This window comes from Prionailurus viverrinus, chromosome C1 (assembly GCF_022837055.1).
Source record: "Prionailurus viverrinus isolate Anna chromosome C1, UM_Priviv_1.0, whole genome shotgun sequence".
NCBI lineage: Eukaryota > Metazoa > Chordata > Mammalia > Carnivora > Felidae > Prionailurus > Prionailurus viverrinus.
The window spans coordinates 114,917,814-114,933,669 of NC_062568.1; the positions used below are offsets into that span (position 1 = coordinate 114,917,814).

The 15,856-nt window shown below is 47.3% G+C and overlaps 1 protein-coding gene across 11 annotated transcripts in view; it reads right to left on the bottom strand.

The window, feature by feature from the left end:
- Positions 1 to 15,856, bottom strand: part of MAB21L3 (mab-21 like 3) — a 145,164-nt gene that overhangs the window by 83,155 nt on the left and 46,153 nt on the right. For 8 of the 11 annotated variants that reach the window (XR_007154909.1, XR_007154908.1, XR_007154906.1 and 5 more), the window contains exons 2-3: positions 4,148 to 4,288; positions 1,056 to 1,347 (exon numbers count right to left, since the gene is read on the bottom strand). Coding sequence is in view for 5 of the 11 variants with exons in the window: in XM_047871830.1 (XP_047727786.1) it covers positions 1,056 to 1,347; positions 4,148 to 4,288 (433 nt within the window). In the remaining 6 variants the exon portion in view is untranslated. Of the gene's footprint in view, positions 1 to 1,055; positions 1,348 to 4,147; positions 4,289 to 14,426; positions 15,213 to 15,269; positions 15,579 to 15,856 lie in introns of those variants that run through there. The other 3 variants (XM_047871832.1, XM_047871829.1, XM_047871831.1) reach the window with 3 other exon arrangements.

The following is a 15,856-nucleotide window of genomic DNA, read 5'->3' on the forward strand; positions in this document are numbered from 1 at the left end:
GAGGCACCAACTTACACTTTCAGGAGCAATGCGTGCAAAGGCCGGTTGCACCACACTCACCCCCACACTGAGCACAATCACACTTTCTCATCTCCGTCAACCTATGAGGTGTTTTAATGCACACTGCTCGAAATATATGTTAGATGGAACATGTTTTCCCTCTTTTATACTACTACTTGTTTATATTCTTTTTCTCGGGGTCATTTGTTTTTTGGTCACTATTTCTACTGGTCTACTCATATTTTTTTCTTCTTCGTTTATAAATATTCTTTTATAAGGGAGTTAGCCATTTTTTCCCAGTGTGTGCGTGTGTGTTCACATATACCACACGGTGGTACACAGTTTAAGATTTGGGGACTGTCAGATTTAATCAGTCCTTCATGGCTTCTCAATTTTGTGTTTTGGCACAAGTCAGTGGTTTCCACATGTGGCATCTCAAAACACCAAGGTACAAAACACGTCAGTCGGAGGGTGTTGTAGAAATGTGCTAATAACAAAGGTCTGTGGTTTGTGAGGAATTTGCTTTTTAAAGTGTATCCATGTTTATGGAGCATCTGGGTGGCTCAGTCGGTTAAGCGTCTGACTTCAGCTCAGGTCACGATCTCACGGTCTGTGAGTTCGAGCCCCGTGTCGGGCTCTGTGCTGACAGCTCAGAGCCTGGAGCCTCCTTTGGATTCTGTGTCTCCCTCTCTCTGCCCCTCCCCTGCTCACGCTCTGTCACTCTCCTCTCTCTCAAAAATAAACATAAAAATAGTACCCACGTTTTTCAATTAACATCCAGGAAAGGGTGCATAACTCAAAGCCCATCGTAGCTATGCCAGGGCAGGAAACCACTTAAATCTAAGCAGATGCTGTATGGATTCCATTCTTTGGTGCGTCACAGCGGAAAAAAGAGCTAATTTCTACTGTGAGGATCGAACAGATGTTGGGAGCACACGATTATGGTCTCACTTTAGGGGCATGGGCTTCAGGTTAACACCCACCAACGCAGAGGATTTCTAGAGGCAAATGGGAAATGCCAGAAACTGCTCTTGTACTTTTCTCGATCCGCTCACCTGAGAGTTGACAGGTTCCAATTGCGTTTTCTACCAGCTTCCGGAATACCTGGAGCACCCTGGCGGGCACAATATCTCCCTCAATGTTCACGTCTGCCTCATGCCACTGCCACTGGCTCTTCATGAACTGTTCCGCCTCCAGCCACTGCCGCAGGCCCTCTGGGTCCTGCAAGGGACAGGGGAGCCTGGTGCCCTGCAGGGTGTAGTATCGCCAGCGCTGCTCCCTGGCCTCCCTGTACCCCACCAGGCCCTTCACCGGGACCGTGACGAGGAACTGGCTGGGGGCCAAAACCTGGGGTCGAGAAGGGAGAGAGAAGAGTGAGTTCACAGACTCAGGAGGTCACAGAAATCCTCAGGGAGCCGGCCTGTCGAACCGGGCAGCTCGGTGAACCACTCGACCCTCAGCAACGTGCCGAGACGGACAGAGAGCTGCACCTGTTCGTCCCAGGAGGCGTCCGTCCTTGTTGTGCCACTAACCACCGCGATGCCTCGGGCGGGCAAGTGGACCCGCTAGTCCTGGGTGTCAGGCAACTTCAAGGAAAAGAGTGAGCCTGACTTGCAACCCCAGAGGGCACCTAAGGTCCGGGGGAGAAGAGAAAGCAGGGAATACAAATAGTACACGCTGTGTTCTGCACGTACTAAACACCGCAATTCTCACGCATCAGACTATGTGATATTCCCAGTTACACGATGAGGCGGCGGGCTTTGTTAACACTTCCCAGAGGAGGAATCTAAGGCTCACAGGGGCTGTGAGATCTCCCGAGGGACACACAGCCATTCAGTGGTAGAGCCAGAAGGTGAACCTGAGCCCTCTGATGGGCTGGCTCTCAGTCAGGGGGGAGTGGCCTGGAACGGGCGAAGGGTCTGGCAGAGGAGGGCACGGGAGGGGGCGAAAGCATTCAGCAAAAATGTCCCCCTTTCTTTTTGCCCGTACCGATGACCCACAGCCCGTTTTAATGATCGGTCCTTACAACATCACAGATGAAACAAGAGGCAGTTGCTGAGACCACGTGAGCCACTGAGATGATTCTAAGCTTCATGGGATAAGACAAACAATCAGAATCTACCTACTCCACTTCGACAGGTACCGGTTAGGCAGAGGTCAGGGTGAAAGTGGTCAGGTGCGAAGTCCAAAGGAGAGAACACACTGGCCAGCAGCACACTACGCCCAAAGGGAGCTTGACACTGTGGGCCACATCACGTGGCAGTCTACTCCGTGCCGTACCTTCCCCAACCAGTCAGCTGCACACTGGAAGAGCCACCTCCCTTTCATGGAAAGTTCTGACAGCAGTATTTGGTTAACCTTTGCTCAGGGCCCCGTCACTGGGCAGTTCAGGGGTGAGCAGCAAATTCCGCCTCATTCTCAGAGATCAACAGTGTGATCCTTTAGATGATGGATCCACATGACTTCTGGAGGCCACAGAAAAAGGCAGTAGGATTAAAAAAGGGAACAAAGCGGGGCACCTGGGTGGCTTAGTCATTTAAGCGCCGGACTCTGGCTCGGGTCATGATCTCACAGTTTGTGAGTTTGAGCCCCGTGTCAGGCTCTGTGCTGACAGCTCAGAGCCTGGAGCCTGCTTCAGATTCTGTGTCTCCCTCTCTCTCTGCCTCTCCCCCATCTGCACTCTGTTTCTCTCTCTCTCTCAAAAATAAATAAACTTAAAAAAAAAAAAAGGGAACAAATCTAAACTATGGCACTCACAATCAATACATTGAGTTCGTTTGCATGTGAATTCAAGAGTACAACTATCATGTTACTAGTCACATCAATGGTGCTTAATTACTCGCCGAATGTGGTCCAAGATAAAATAAAAGCAGTTTTTATATGCCCCACTGTAACTATTTTCAAAATTTAATGTGCAGGACATCATGTACATAAATGCAAGATGTATTTTAAGCTATGGATTCTAAGTGAGACCACAGAAGGAAATTTCCTCAGATAGAATTCTAGGAAAAGTGGCATTGTGTTTCTACTCCACGTCACTGGTCTGTATTTGTCTAATACAGGTTGGAAGAGTGATAGATGTGGGCAAACGATGTTGTGATATGTCAGGATCCAATCTAGTTTTGCAATGTTTATCCCGGGGTGAATTTCCCAAGCTCGGCACTCTGACCCCAAATCCACAGGTTCCAGAATCTTGTGGGTGGTCCTTGTGGCCGACAACCTTGAAACGTCCTGGACCTGTAAGGGTCTTCTGTTCGGGTGCTATTCTTCTGCTTATCCACTTATTCACTGAAGCTGGGTGTCCGCCATGGGCCACACACTATGCTGGTGCGAGGAATGGAGCGATCAATTAACATGAACTTTACAAACAAGGAGCTTGTAGTCTTGTGTGAGAGACAGGGCATGAATACGTATATCTTTAATGCGAGTGAAAGGGGTTCTTACGTGCCATAAGAAAAATTGAGATAAAGGAGAATGAGAATCAGAGCCTCACTTCTCTCACCACTGAAAGGCAGTGAGCCATGTCTTTTCCACAAGGAGGCATGAGTGAGGCTATTTCTGTGACAATGGCTTGGCCCAAACAGCAGTGTCGCAGGAAGGCTAGCTGTCACCCAGGGTCCTGGCCACTTAGAGCCCTGTCCGCAGTGGGCACAGCGGGGCTGCTGCTGCCGTTTCTAAGGGCCACCTCTTCCTCTTCTTCCTTCCCCCACCTGCAACCCATAGACCCTCACTTTCAACTGTTTTCCCACCAGTGCCCTGAGTTCCCTCGCCCCAGCCCTCAATCTATTAACTAGGTGCTTCATAAATGAATGTGAAGTTTAACTAAACTTCAGTTATTATAGCAAAATGTGCTTTGGAATCAGAAGCCCCGGGCTCAGCTCCAACTTTAGTGCCTAATAGGACATGATCAAGTCGCTTGACTTCTCGAAGGCTCCATTTTTATCATCCGTAGAGGAGGAATGCGGGGGTTCACATGAGACAGCACCGATGGAGCGAGCGTGTAAATGATAAATGCTAAGAGCACCTGTGGTACATGAAGGCTTATCGGTATTCTCAGCAGTGTGACGTCCGTCGAATGCCCAGACGGGCCCACCCACGTTCCCTGGTTCTCTGGGAGGCGCTTGCAGTACAAGTGAGCCCTGCTTACCTTAATGTTCCCATTGTATGTGTCAGAGTAAGGGACGGCCTGAAATCGGAGGTCTTGGAGGCTGATCTCTGTGGTCAGATGGTGGACGACCCTCTGTACCTCCTCCACAATCTGCGAGATCTGCTGGCGCCTCAAGTCCACCTGCGTGACAAGGGATCGGCACAGGCGGTCATCCCCGGTGCAGGCTCCAGGCACCGGCACAGGGAAGTGACAACGTGGGCCCAGTGCTGGGTGACCACAGGAGTACACTCAAACAACCCTGCCCACCCAAGAGCTCCAGGGGAGATGAACTTGGGTGTGATGGCACCTGCTCGTGGCTCAATGTTCTCCTCTAAACTGGAAGCATTCGTTCAATATTTATCCAGCACCTGCTGAGCGGTGAGTGCCCACCTAAGTGAACAGGAAAATAGCGGACAAGATAGACTTGTCCTCGTATATACAGGACATATGTATATATGTGTACACATACACACATATACACATACACACATATATACACGTATATACGTACACACAGGTATGTGTATGTATAATCTAATATCAGGTATAATAAAGCGCATGTAGACAAATAAAATAGGATAAGGGACTAGAGAGTAAAGGGGCTGCTATTTTAGATCAGGTGGCCAGGGAAGGCTTCGCTAAGGATGTGACATCTGAGTGAACCTTATCAACGACTGGGGAAACCAACCCCAAGGCCCCTAAAGCGGGAGCATGCTTGGCAAGGCTCAAGGACTGGCAAGGAGGACCCTGTGGTTGGAGCCTGGGAAAGGGAAAGAAGGGTGACAGGGGATGAATTTGGAAAAGACGGCGGGACCAGGCCATCCCATAGGGCTTTGTGTGCAGCGGTGAGACGATAAAATAGGGTAGAAAGGCTGCTGTCCGGGTTGGTGAAGATTAAGCAGTTCAACGCTTGTGATCATGCTTCAGATGGTTTCCCACTTACGTTGTCCACAAAGGATGGCTCTCTCCACCCCGGTACTCACCCCTCCTTTGCTACTAGATTCACAAGGTGCGTGTTTGCTTTCCTTCAGACTCCACACTGTGAGTTCCCCAGAACCAGAACTACCCTCAGAAAGTCGAACACCAAAGATATATACCTTCACAGATACTTAAAGTTTAGGGAAATTGGTGTTTGTGGGGAACACAAAGGAACTTTTAGCAAAATCCAGGAGAGTTAGAAAGATCCAAGTAAAGAAGAAATGGGAAGAGTCTATAAGTGTTTTCTGAAATGGAGGGGCTCTGTTCCATTGCTCATGGTGACTTAACGAGTGTCCCCTTGGAGGGGCTACTGAGCCTCACCAGGAACTGACTGGAAGCAATATTTGGTATATCTAAACACAAGGTCCACCATGAATCTCTATATCCCCACCCAGTTTTGTACAATGGCTGTTTCTATGTATTCTCGAGTAGTTTAAGACACCCATAAACTGGTCAAGAAAACAAGTTCAAGGCAAAGAGATTTCTAGCTGCTTTTCTAAACTAAGTCACCAACTAGCCCAGTCCCCTAAGACCTCACACCTCCCACCCACAAACCCAACAACCATATACGGACATTGGACACAAATATTCACACGCATACATGTTGTATGTCACATACACATTATAAAGTATATCCTATGTAAAGTTAGTTCATTAATAAACATTTATTTAGCACCTCTGTGTTCCAGGTACTCTGTTACATGCTGAGGCACAGCAATGAACAGCACAGACACAGCCATGGCTGACAGTGGTGGGGAAGACAGGTGTCAGTACTGAATGGAAGTGTGGGTGCCATGATTGGGAAGTGTAGTGTGCCCCTGGGTACAATGGAGCAGAGGCCTTCTAGTCTGAAGACTGAGACCTGTTTTAAAGGTACTTGTCCCCACACAGGGGACTGTCTTTGAAAAACTAATACTCTCCAGATGTCTAGGAGTCACAAGAAACATAGGACGAGGCCCCTGATCTTCAGGAGTGTACAATCTCACTGAAAATACATGATACACATGAAATAGTCTTTTCAAAATCCATGTGTCTTGTCTGACCTTAGATATGATGATCGTGTCTATACAGGCTCGATCTTCTTCTTGCCACCAGTGGCCACAATACTGCTCTCCGTATTTCTATCCCACTACATTCATCATGGGAGAAGGGACCCGGGGCACCTACCTTGAACATCTGCAAACTATCAAGATTCTGCATCTTCCAGAGTGTCCAAGCGGAAGAGAAAAGGTGGTCACGGAGGGGATAGATCATTTGCCATGCCAAACATAAAGGAGAACGTGTTTAGCAGCCCATGATGAAGGGTCCTCAGCAGTGTAGAAATTCTTTGTGTTGTGATTCAAATCCATTCAACCCATTTTGTTGAACACTGTGCGTACGTGTCAAGAGGTTTACAGACAAAGCAAGACAAATAAACTGGAAATTAAAGTCACAGCAATCTAGTGCTGGGTAGAGGTTTGCACAGGATACTATGGGTACGCAGAAAAGGGAAATTTCATCTAGTATTGGAGGTTGGAGGCCCTTTCTGGAGGCATAGTGTAGTGGTGTTGTATCTTGAAAGATGAGTAGAAGTTAGCTGGAAAGAGAAGGGTGTGAAGGTTGTTCTAGAAAGAGAAAATGGCAGATATCTAGTATGAGGAGCACAAGGGAAGAACTACAATGGCTCCTGTATTGTTGGAGAAGGGATTGCCTTGGAGGAGGATGGCGAAATGGGAGAATAAGCAGCAAGAGGTCTTGAGAATAAAGGAAGAAGAATTTCAAGAACAAAGTCAATAGTAAGGGGCCGAGCAAGATAGGGCCTGAAAAATGTTCACCATGTTTGGCAACTAGAACAAGATCAATGTGTTCGGGGAAGGGGTGGGCATTAAGCCAGATTGAAGTGGGTTAAGACTAAGTGCGAGGCAAGCAAGTAACAAGGTACGCAACTCTTCCAGGAAGTCTGGCCAGGGGAGGGGTAAAACAAAACAGCGACACCAACAGGTTTTTTCAAAATGACACACAGGTTTGAACATGTCTAAATGCAGAGAGAAAGGAGCCGGAAGGAAGAGGCAGCAGAGAGCGAAGCCGTGGAGTAAAAATTTCCCAGCCAGAGGGGCTTGCAAATCCAGAAACCTGGTGAGCACTTCACCTTGGTGCATCAGAAGGAAAGAAAGACAGGTGCAAACACAGATAAAAGGGTAGGGAGTGAAGGAATGGGAGAGATTTCCTGTCTGATGACTATTTTCTTTACAGCATAGGAGACAAGGCAATGTGCTGTAAGGTGGAGAAGGGAACGTAGGGGACTTTGGGGTGACAGACTTTGGAGATCACATCTCTAAGAAATGGAGGCTGTTCAGGCATGTATGTGAAGATTTCCAGGAGGTCCCAAGACTCAGCTGTGGGGGGTTCCCGAGGCTGTGGGATACCAGTGGGCTTCGTTGTAAGATGTTCTCCATGCCTCGGCCCTCCAAAGGTAACACCAGAGGTGCTAAGGTTAGGACTTGCTGGGCAAGATCTGGAGAAGAATAAAGGAACAAGGGAGGGTTTTCATGGTGGGCCACGTTTTCCAGCCAGGGGAAGAGAATGGACAAAACCATTTTGTGGATTAGAGAACATTGGACAAGTTCAGGGACCAGAAGTCTGATCAGGAATAGCGGGAGAAAGTAATACAAGGGCTAACTAAATACAACACTGCAGTCAGAGTGGTTGGGAAATAGTATTCTCAAATAGCTAATTTCTTAGACTCTGTTGAGGACTAAGGCTCAGCCACAAATCTTCCAAGCCCACTGATGTGACTTCATAGAACTCAAATGTCAGTAACAGAGTGGTGACTCTCCACATTTTGTTTCCTGACTTGATAAACTAATGAAAGATTCATCACCATATTGACACTGTCAAATAATGTTTGACATTATTTATTAAATAATGTTTAGGGAAACAAAAGCAAAAATGAACTATTGTGACCTTATCAAAATAAAAAAACTTCTGCACAGAGAAGGAAACAATCAGTAAAACTAAAAGGCAACCAATGGAATGGGAGAAGATATTTGCAAATAACATATCAGATAAAGGGTTAGTATCCAAAATCTATAAAGAACTTATCAAACTCAACACCCAAAAAGCAAATAATCCAGTGAAGAAATGGGCAAAATACATGAATAGGCACTTCTCCAAAGAAGACATCCAGATGGCCAACCGACACATGAAAAAATGCTCAACATCACGCACCATCAGGGAAATACAAATCAAAACCACACTGAGATACCACCTCATACCTGTTAGAATGGCTTACATTAACTACTCAGGCAACAACAGATGTTGGCGAGGATGCGGAGAAAGAGGATCTCTTTTGCATTGTTGGTGGGAATGCAAACTGGTGCAGCCACTCTGGAAAACAGTATGGAGGCTCCTCAAAAAACTAAAACTAGAACTTCCCTATGACCCAGCAATTGCACTACTAGGTATTTATCCACGGGATACAGGTGTGCTGTTTCGAAGGGACACATGCATCCCCATGTTTATAGCAGCACTATCAACAATAGCCAAAGTATGGAAAGAGCCCAGATGTCCATCGATGGATGAATGGATAAAGAAGATGTGGTATATGGTATATATACACAATGGAATATTACTCGGCAATCAAAAAGAATGAAATCTTGCCATTTGCAACTACGTGGATGGAACTGGAGGGTATTTTATGCTAAGCAAAATTCATCAGTCAGAGAAAGACAAATATCATATGACTTCACTCATATGAGGATTTTAAGATACAAAACAGATGAACACAAGGGAAGGGAAGCAAAAATAATGTAAAAACAGGGAGGGGGACAAAACTGAAGAAACTCATAAATATGGAGAACAAACAGAGGGTTGCTGGAGGGGTTGTGGGAGGGGGGATGGGCTGAATGGGTAGGGGCACTAAGGAATCTACTCCTGAAATCATTGTTGCACTATATGCCAACTTGGATGTAAATTTAAAAAATAAATAAACAAAGAAATAAATAAAGTTTGACTGATAAAAGCTTGAGAGAAAGAGTGTGTGCATGCACGCACGTACACGCACATAACAAGTAGCCTATAGGAAAAAGTTCTCCATTGTGAATCTCTTCTACAAATGATGCCCTCGCCTGATGGTGGAATTTTCCTACTGGGCAGAACTAGACAGTTCACACACTCCCGGGTGCACACCTGTCATCTCTCACTCATTATACATCTTTATGACCTGTCTTGATTTCTGAAGCTGCAGAGCAGAGTCAGGGCCCTAGGGCCACACATTCTGGTTCCGATTTCCTTCATCCCTTACTTCCGCTGCAGTTTTGACTCGGGATCTTAGAATTGAAAGAGACCTCAGAAATCGGCTTGCCTGGTGTCACTTTACAGGAGGCCGGAGCGGCAGGTGGTCCTAATGTCACACCGGTACTCGGCAGTAAAGCCAGCCCTAACATCGAGTTTCCCTCGCTGCTCTTTCCCTCCCACTGTGCCGGACCCTCAAGTGGATGCCCCAGAAGTAATACCTACCTCCATCCTTTTCCTGAATTAACACGCCCTCCATTTGGAGTCCAGGCTCATGAAATAACAAGTCCGAAGTCTCTATTTATTTGGGCATCCCTGACTATTCTGGCACTACCCCCGCCCCTCCCAGCCACCGCACACCAGGGCAACACAGCAGGGGCCTGTGTTGTGGGGTTCGACCAGAGCTGTGGGGAACAGCCCCACTTAGGACAAGCCTGCCTCATGGTGCCCAAGCCCCGGGAGTCAAGTGGAAGCCTCTTTCCCATAGGTGATGATGGGCTGCCGCTTCCCCTCCACGTCTCTGGCTGCGATCGCTTCTGACCCATACTCTTATACGGACCACATGCTGTCTCCAGCAGCCCCAGCAGGGATTTGTGCGAAAGGTCTCCCAGGCTCCGTCCCACACCCCACTTGTCACTGTCCTCGTGTCACTCACAACCCAGAAACCCCAGGCAGCTTCCCTCCAGCTGTCCTGACCACAGCCTAGTAAGGTAGAGCGTAAAGATTCCATTTCAGGGTATGGAAAAGCAGGGAATGGGGCCCCAGGCGGCTTTATAGGGAGTGATTTCAGGGAAAGAAGGCGGCTTCACCACAAGCAGAGACGGTAGCCAGCCCAACCCCAGAAGCCCTTTAGTGCCTGCCCGACATCAGGAAGATACCAGCTGTGGCCTTACAATAGCCTTGGCATCAGATCCATTTCATGGCACCGCTTTGAAACAAACCTAAAGTGGGGGGGTGGGGGGTGGAATATGGTAATTTAAGAAGGATTCAAGGCCCATTCAGTTGAAACTTGACCTTGGTGCCTGTTTGAGTTTCACTCAACTTCCTCTGCTGATTAGGTCAATGAACAAAGGTATGCTTTTCCTTTGAAAACACGGCATTTGCGGATGGGACAAAGCACAAGCAGAAATGAACTGGGTGAAATTAGTCAGACACGTGGTGCTAGATGTGGTTAGGTCATCGAATCCTCCCTTCCGTCACACCGACCCCAGAAAATTCGCCACGCTTGTTGGCTTGCAGATTCAGGTACTCTAATTAAGCAGAGTTTATGCAAAATGAGTCATCGGAGCACCCTTTAAGGGCCCAGGCATTTTTTTGTGGGCTTCCCTGTCTCCAGGGCATAGGTACGTGTCCACACACACGTACACATCCCCATCCGGGCCACGTTCCTCCTCCCCAGCCACAGTGTCTGGCCCACTGTTGTCCCACACATCATTTGCTTCTGTGACTAGCTCCAGGTCACGAACAATTTACTGTTTCAAATATAAATTAGTGAGAATGCAAGGTTATTCCCTATAATAACACCATTCTGACTCGCTTGCATTCCGACATGCTTTCTTGAGAGAGAGAGAGAGGGGTGGAGCCAAGTAGCGTGCCAGGAATGTCACACAGGCCTGGCCACAACCCTGAGCATATGGCCTGTGTGACTGTCCCTTACGATAAGGGCGCCTGGGGATAAAAGGCCGAGAACTTCCTTCCAGACATCAGGAAGTCAGACTTAATTCTAGAATCACATTTAATCCGATAATCGGGTTTTTAAATAAAACAGGATGGGCACCATCTCTGACTTCCAGGGGTTAATAATCTAAAAGGATGGGGATAGGGGCGCCCGAGTGTGTCAGTCGGTTAAGCGTCCGACTTCGGCTCAGGTCATGATCTTGCAGTTTGTGGGTTCGAGCCCCGCGTCGGGCTCTGTGCTGACCGCTCAGAGCCTGGAGCCTGCTTCGGATTCTGTCTCCCCCTCTCTCTCTGCCCCTCCCCTGCTTGCGCTCTGTCTCTTCTTGTCTCTCAAAAATGAATAAATGTTAAAAAAAATTTTTTAAATAAATAAAAGGATGCAGGTGAAGAGATGCTGCCTACAGACAAGACAGGAGGCTTCCACCATGATATCCCCACCTTTTCAGATCCACTCTTCCCTGAGCCATCTGCTGGGGCCCCACAGAATATGTACAGCTGGGCAGAACCCACAGCAACAGCAGTGCCACAGTGCTGAGACCGGAGTCCCTCCCGTGTGCAGGACACTTTATGAGAGCTAGCTCCTCCGCACTGCCCAACACTCCTTGAAGGTGGGCGCCATGATCATCCCCATTTTACAGAGGAGGAAACACAGGCTCAGAACGGCCAAGTAATCTTGCCCAGGGTCCTGCCAGAGTCAGGAAGCCCCAGAACGGGGATCCATGCCAGGCACTGTCACACCTGGCAGTCCACATTCATAACCAGGGCTCTGCCTCCCCCAGGGACAAGGCTGCAGAGAATGAAACCCATGCTGCCTGCTTGAATGAGTTTCCCTCAGCTCGGAAGGCCTCTCGTATCCTCCTCCATCTGTGAAAACCCTACGTGCGCTCCCCCCAGGCTTAGTCTCCACCCCTCTTGCTGTGGACCACCTCCCCCACGAGAGCTAACACTCCTCTGTTCTCCTCCAGTGCCCGGTGGAAATCTCTGCTGCAACCCCTCTGCTCGGCCATATGTTATATTAAGCATTTCCCTGTCCACACACGGGACATCCTCCTTTTATCCTTAGAGCTATGTGCAAAATCTGCAGGCGGCCTAGGGCCACCCTTAAAGATACCCAGTGGGGCGCCTAGGTGGCTCAGTTGGTTGAGCATCCGGCTTCAGCTCAGGTCATGATTTCATGCTTCACGGGTTTGAGCCCTACGTCGAGCTCTGTAGCCTGAAGCCTGCTTCGGATTCTGTGTCTCCGTCTGTCTGTGTCCCTCCCCCCCCCCCCAACCCCGCTCACGCTCTGCCTTTCTCTGTCTCTCAAAACTGAATAAACATTAAAAAAAAAAATTAAAACAAAAAAGATACCCAAAACACAATGTCCCTCTCATTGAGCAGGCCACATCCCGGGCCTGTGTTTGGGGCACCATGTTTTGCACAAAGCAGGTGCTTAGTGTGTGTTTATGGAGATATAGAGGGGTTTAGCGGAGCAAATATGGCTTTGGAGTAAAAAAAAAAAAAAAAAAAAAAGAATGTTCTTACTGACACCTCAGCACTTTTCACTATCCAGCTGTGTGACTTTGGGCAAGTATTTTAATCCACATGAGCCTATTTCCTCCTCTGTAAAAAAATGCAAGTAGTAGGCACGTGCCACATGCTTCTTGACAGATTAAATGAGATACTGCGTGGGCCCCAACCCGCCAGCACCTTTTACACTATTCTAGTATTATCCTCAACGAGTCCTAAAAATACTCTGACCCCATTATGTGCAAAGATACTGTGTGAATGTCAAGGGGAATGAAAATATCCAGGACACTATTCTCCCTTCCAGCAACTTCTAAAGAATAAAATGAGGTAATATTTATGTTGCCACCCAAGATAATAATAGGAAAGGTGTCAACATGTACACCTGCGTGCCCAATAAATATTGTCAGTAATAATTATGATGGGAGTTCATAGGAAAGCAATAAACGTTCTGTGCTGGGGTGTCAGGGAAATCTTCCTTGATAAAGTGGGCCCTGAGCTGAGTCTGAATATGATGAATATGAGCCAGAGAAATGGAAAGGAGAGAGGATATCTCCCTTGGTAGAGGAAAGTGGGGAAGCTGGGGCCTTAGATATTCTCAGGACACAGTACTTGTGGAGCAGGTGTGGCGGATTCAAACACCCACAGGGACAGAGGGGGACGCACACGTGCGGGAGGGCTGAGAGGGGCGGGTGTCGGACCCAGGAGAAGCTGCGAGCAAATGTCCTGCTGAACAGACACTCGGCCCCAGCCCATGGGACCTGGGATTGCCAGATACCCTGATGTTTTCCTTTTCCCGGAGAAGATGGAAATCTGGATTTCTATGCAAAATCCCGCTATTATGAAATGTTTGTAACACATGTGAAGGCATTTAAAACTACTCCGTAGGCCAAAGAAAACACGTGCACGGCTAGATTCAAAGCGTAGAGCTCTGTTTAGAATTTCTGCTATTGGAGACACAGGGAAGCAGAGGGTGGAAAGATAAAGTATTACTTGGATGCCAGGCTAAAACATTTGGAGCTTTTTGCTTCAGAAAACACAGGACCATGGGAAAATGTCAGCCCAAACCCCTTCTGTTTATAATAGCCCCCAAAAGGAGAAATAGTGGGAAATCACTTTGTCGGCTATAATTTTTATCAATGTGAGTTTCCCCTATTTATCTCTTTAAATGGTTTTGCCTAAGGAATCAACTTTCCTTATCACTGTGATCATGAACTCTGCTGTGCTTACTTGTGAAGGCACGTCCCTAATCTTAGACAAATCCCTACCCTTATTTTACATGTTTTAGTTTTACGGGTGGCTGTCTGTGTGCCTTAATAGTTTTGTCTGTAAATGGAAAGGGTTGAGTTAGATAATACTTAAGGTCCCTTCAAGTTCTAATATTCTGAGAGTCTCTGACTCTCTATGGAAGAAATTCAATTAACTCTTAATTGATGTGTACTAAAAATAGGATATATATTTTTAAATCTAGCATGATTACAGTTTCCAAAAGGCATTCTTAATTTCATTTACTCTTTTTCAATGACCTCACTAAGCCCCTATTATCACCCCCATTATACAGAGAAGAAAGCTGAGACTCAGGCAGGTTAAGTGCCTTGCTCATGACTATACCAAGCATCAGTGACGGAGCTGGAGTTCTAACCCACGTTTCTTCTGTTCCACATTCTGCACCCAAAGGGCCTCTGGCACTAAACAAGTCTGTAAACACTCTTATGGGTAATAGTCTTGGGTTCCTGAGGAGCATTTTATGTATCTTTGGAAGCAGCCTGAAATCCCTCTGAATCCAGGTTGATGGGGCGGCAGGGGTGAGGAGGGGTGTTTGGGAGAGACCAGTACCTGCCCTTACCTTGTTCAGTAGGTAGTCTTCCAAGTCTCCTGCAGACGGGGATTTCATGGTTTCTTGGTCAATCCTTAGTAGAGCAGCAATGTTGTGGTTTGTCCCTCAGTGGAGGACAACAGTTGCAAATTGGTTTCCCAGGAATGTCAGTCTCAGTGCTAAATTTCCTTGGGAATGTGTACATGGACCAGAGACTTCCCTTCCCAATTCTTCCCTTCAGCTCTCATATCCAAATTGGGAGCATTCGCCTGTCATCTTTCGGGAAAGTTTTTTTAGAAAGGAATTTAGAAAGGAGAGCTGATGAAATTGAAATTGAACTGGAGTCCAACCTAATTTGACTCGACCTAGACCTATGGACTGGTGCTTTGACCGAAGGGCAAGTTTCCAAGTTGTATTTCCCACTCAAATACTTAAAAAGTTTCCATTTAAGATAGAAATGCTCGGGAGTTGGCTTCTTCCCTGCCTTTTTATGCTCTTGTCCTGACACCAGATGCACCCCGGAGCCCAGTATCTTTTATCTCCTTGTTCTTATCCTATTGACAGTAAATATTCCTTGCCCTTCAATCCAGAAATCCCGCAGATTGATTTACCTTCTTTACAATAAACAAATAAGGAACTGACAAACAAGCGGCCGGGCACCATCATTATGCTTACAGACAAGTGATCAGGTCTCATCAACAAGATCAGGGCACAATAATGTGCATGTGGAAAAGCACACACACACACGCGTGCTCACACACAAACATAGAGGCATGCACACACACACACACACACACACAGACACACACACACACACACAGACACACACAGGCACACACCCAGGAATGGCAGGACAGGGATCTTTTTGCCTACCTGCTGACCTTTAAATATAATCTCCCTCTTCCCACTTGAAAACTGGCAGTAAAAAATAAAGTCAGTGTAAACAGGCCCCTTGAGAGTCGAGGAAACACTCTTGTCTAGTTTTGCCAGCAAAACCATGTTGGAAAACAGCTCAGGCAGTAAGTTCCCAGTCTGGCTGGCTGGGGCTAGTTTTATTACAGAAAAAAAAAAAAAATCACAATGGCCTGATCTCCCTGAAGCTGGTAAACATCAGAGACTGCTATCAGATGATCTGAAGAAATTAGAGCGCTTCTGGGAGCCCAGCTCACTTCTGAGCAAATGTCTTTCCAGACCCACCTGGGAGCGCTCAGCAACTGTTGGGCACCTGGGCTACTCCGCTGCCCGATGTCCGCAACCACCACATTTGCATACCTCCGCTCTCTGCCAGGTCTGGAAGCCACATCTGGGCCACGCCAAGCTCCCTGCTCCACCCACCTCATAAATCCCAGCGGTGGTGCCAGCTTCTATAGATCCCTTCTGTGAAACACTGTAGCAAATCGAAATAGTCCATGTAAATATCGTAAACCTACCCCTCCTCAAAACTGCCTTGTTCTCCCATT